The sequence below is a fragment of the Nelumbo nucifera genome, chromosome 2, assembly GCF_055504915.1.
Source record: "Nelumbo nucifera cultivar China Antique chromosome 2, China Antique-T2T, whole genome shotgun sequence".
NCBI classification, from domain to species: domain Eukaryota; kingdom Viridiplantae; phylum Streptophyta; class Magnoliopsida; order Proteales; family Nelumbonaceae; genus Nelumbo; species Nelumbo nucifera.
The window spans coordinates 112253264-112257251 of NC_142650.1; the positions used below are offsets into that span (position 1 = coordinate 112253264).

At 30.9% G+C, this 3988-nt stretch overlaps 1 protein-coding gene across 1 annotated transcript; it reads right to left on the reverse strand.

The window, feature by feature from the left end:
- Nucleotides 1-419: 419 nt before the first annotated feature.
- LOC104585906 (photosystem II 5 kDa protein, chloroplastic-like) lies at nt 420-743 on the reverse strand. The gene has a single exon (XM_010242945.2). The coding sequence runs from the start codon at nt 741-743 to the stop codon at nt 420-422; it is 324 nt and encodes a 107-aa protein (XP_010241247.1).
- Between the last annotated feature and the right edge of the window lie 3245 nt (nt 744-3988).

The window sequence follows — 3988 nt, forward strand, 5'->3', positions numbered from 1 at the left end:
GTTGTTGTTGGGAAGAAATTACCCACTTAGAAGGGGAGTGCTGGCCTGGCCCAACGGGGAGGAAAAGTGCAGCAAATCTGGACTCCTCTACTTAATACCCAACATTCACTCACCATTTCACTCAAGAAATTAAACTAATAATAATAAATTGAGGTGTCGTCTATCTCCTTGAATCTGAATTCCAGAAAGCAACCCACCATGATTAAATTAATGAACCAATCTAAATTGGCATTAATCTATTTTCCCAAGATTGATTGTTCCGGCCAAAAATCCTCAAAGCCAAAGCCAAAATGGAAGTGAGAAAAGAGATAAAAACCAGACTTAACAAAGTTTTTCAATACAAGGATGAAGTGATGCATACAAATAGTAAGTTCTACACTCAAGACCCATCAACAATTCTTGACAGAAGACTCCATGGATCACCTTCCTTTGTGGCAGACGCGAGCTGTGGGCATGGTGACACAGATTGGAGCATACTTTTTCAAAGCATCTGGGGTCCCAGCCTTTGGCTCTTCGGCCACTGCAACACCTGCAATGGAGCAAACAGCAGCAGCTGCAGCTGCAAACATCAGGTCCCTCCTCCCATTGCCGGCCTCTTTGTTGGTGCAACTCAACTTCACTTGATCACCTTCGCCGGCTCTCGCAGCCTTGGCAACAATCAGACTGCGCCGGGCAGTCGTCGAGGGCCGCTCGGAGGCGCTTACTCCGCCTAGGAAGGAGGCTGTCATGGTGATTGAGGCCATCTCTGCAATTTTTTATTGCAGTACTCGAGTCTGCACCTTTTCTCTCTACACACAGGCTCTTCAATGCAACGGAAGGAGATAGAGGGGAGTGTTTGGTTTTTCTAAGTGTAAGGAGTGGGAATAACAGCAAGCGAGGTTGATAGAGGCCATCCATTATCTTATCTGAAGGCATATTTGGACCAATGGACGATGACCACGTGTTGCTTTATCTTGGGGGAATCAGTGGTCTTGAATGGTCTTGTATCTTGTAATGTTCTCAGGTTATTTTTTTGTTTTTTTTTTCAAAGAGAGGTAGCCTACCCTCGTTATGTAGTCCCATGAGAGAAAGGGCCTCAAATCTCGTTCATACGTAGTTATTACACGTGTCAACTCCAAATTATCCGTTGAAAAATGCTTCATTTCCCATTTAGCGGTGCCCATTTAAGTCCACTTCTAGTGTTAGTTTTTGGGTTATGTATACTTTATCTGATTATAAGTTGCACAGAGAATGGTTGATAAATTTATATTATTTTTTATATCTTAATATTTATTCTTTTATTAAGTTTTGTTGATTTATTTAGGGGTGTAAATGGATCAAATTCTAATCGAATAAAGTAATATTTGAATTCAAATCCAATTAGAAAATTTGATATCTGACATATTAAAAATCAATGTTCGGATTCAAATTTAATTAAATATTCGATTCGATTTGAATTAGATTGATTAATTATTTTAGGTAATTAATAAATATTTTATTTATATAAAGTATATAAATATATAAATTATTTATATAATTTAATAGTTATATAAAATATTTAAATATTTTATATATTATATATAAGAACTAAATAATCAGTCGAATTTGGATATTTATTGAATTGAATTAGGTCATAAATGAATTCGACCGATTATGACATTTGAATAATTCGAATTTGATTTGATTACATTGAATCTCAAATTGGAAATTGGATTTTTGAATATCATTGACACCGTTAGGTTTGTTATTATTTTTGTATTATTTTTAGGTAAAATTATAAAAACCCCTCTTATAGCAATTCTATAAACCACCTTTGTGTTTTTTCCCTAACAAAGGCCTCCCCTATTTTTGAAAAAAAATTGCAAATACCTCCATTCCCTTGGCTTTTCAATAATAAAGATATTGAAATTACCAAAATTCCCTTATCATTGTTAATGCATTATTGTACAGAATTTAAAGTTTCAACTTTATCCTCCACTAATTTATTTTGTCAAACAATTTTCAAAGAGTAATTCTCTCTAGTCTTCTTAGACAAAGTGAGGTAAAAAGGCTGAAGTCAAGTAAAAGGAAAGCAAATCTTTCAATAAATTTACATGCAAATGAAGTTAATTAAAGGTAAATTTGGCATTTTAAAAATATTGATGCATTACATCATAATTTTTTGTTTTGAATGCTAATGAAAGAAAGGCATTTGCACCTTTTTTTATAACAATAGGGGAGGTTTTTGTTAAGGTCAAAACATAGGGTAGTTTCATAAACCCAAGGAGGTTTTTATATTTTTTCCTATTATTAAATGGAATTTAAATTAATTAAATTTTATTTAAGACTAATTTTTTATTAATTTTTATTTTTATTTATCCTTATTAAATTTAATTATCTATATTAAGTTTCTATTTTTTAGTGGAACGTAAGTTGGTTTTAAATTAGTAAAAATTAATTATAAAACTAATAATTGTCAAATAGTTTTGCATTAGTTTTATATTAATTTTAAATTGATATTAGTTTTTAATTTTTATTATTCCTTTTTATCTATTAAATTATTTTTATTGCATTAATAAAAATAATTTTATTTATAACAATAATTAATAATGATTTTTATTTTATTTAAGTAACTTACTAAATTATTTTACTATGGCTAATTAATTTATATTATTTTCAAATGGAACATAAATTGATTATAATTTTTATGATGTTTTATTCAAATTTTCAACCTGTTTAGATAGTTTAACCATTCAAACCATTACTCGTCTCTATTTCTAATCCAAGTTTCCTAAAACCTTCCATGTATGACTTGGGCGGTTGATACAATATACAATGTAGTGAAAACTTCTGGAGGATTTAATTTTTTGCTTGGTTGTCTAATTGAGATGATCTTTTTTTTTTTATAACTTTTTGTGATCTTTGCAGCCACACTATAGAAAAAAAAAACTCAATTGTTGGGCTTAAATTTCAGTTTTGGCTCTTATATTTATAAAAAAAAAATTAAAAAAAATAAACCTTATATTTTACATATATAGATGGATGACATGTCACAATTTGACCTGCCCAACCTGAAAAGTTGAATAGTTGACTTGTGGCTTAGAGGCAAAAAGTCAAAAACCATTCAACCTCTAAATTAGCTTTTAAAACACTGATTTTATTTGTTGGGTGGAGTAAATAATATCTATTTTGAAATGCAAATTACTTGATTAATTAACAATCTTTTAAATGGAAGTAGATTATATAGCCTAATAATATATCATTGAATATCATCATTTTAATATAACTAATCTTTATTGATAATTATAATTTAATGTAAATATATCTAATGTATATAAAATTATAGTTATATTGAAATTGATATAGATACAGAGAGAGTTAATGGCATAATGAATGAGAGAATTAAAAGAGCTAATAGGAGAGAGAGAGAGAGAGAGAGAGATAATGGTGAATTAATGAGGAGACTTATAAGTCTTAAAGGATACCGTACTCCATAAAAACTTCCTACCTTCCTGAAGGAGAACATTTCCCTCTTTCTTGTTTTCTTGATTGAATGAATGTATTATACAAAACCTTTTATCTTGTTGCTGATCAAGCAACGGTAAAAGCCTTTGATGAAGACAGTCTAGAAAGAATTCTATATTTCAACAAAAGGCGTGAGTAAATATGCCTTCACCTTCTTTTTGATCTTTCTATGCTAATGGACCTTGTGGATTAAACATCCAAGCAAAACCACACTGGTATAAAACTGCGCTTTTCCCATCATTCTTCTTTTTTTTGGGTAAATCTCATCATTCTACTTAGAATTTAGTACTAGGATCAAGACTGACCTATATACGGCGTCCAAGTAATTCATCACAATACCAAACGCAAACATTCCAAAGGAAATAACTACTAAAAGTTTATGCAGCTTGAAATCTAACAAATATTTGAGTGCCTAGCTCGAAGGTTGCTTATTTCTGTTGCTAGTACCACCATGCACAACCAATTGATGTTGTGAAACTTGGAAAAGCAGACATTAGAGTAGGGA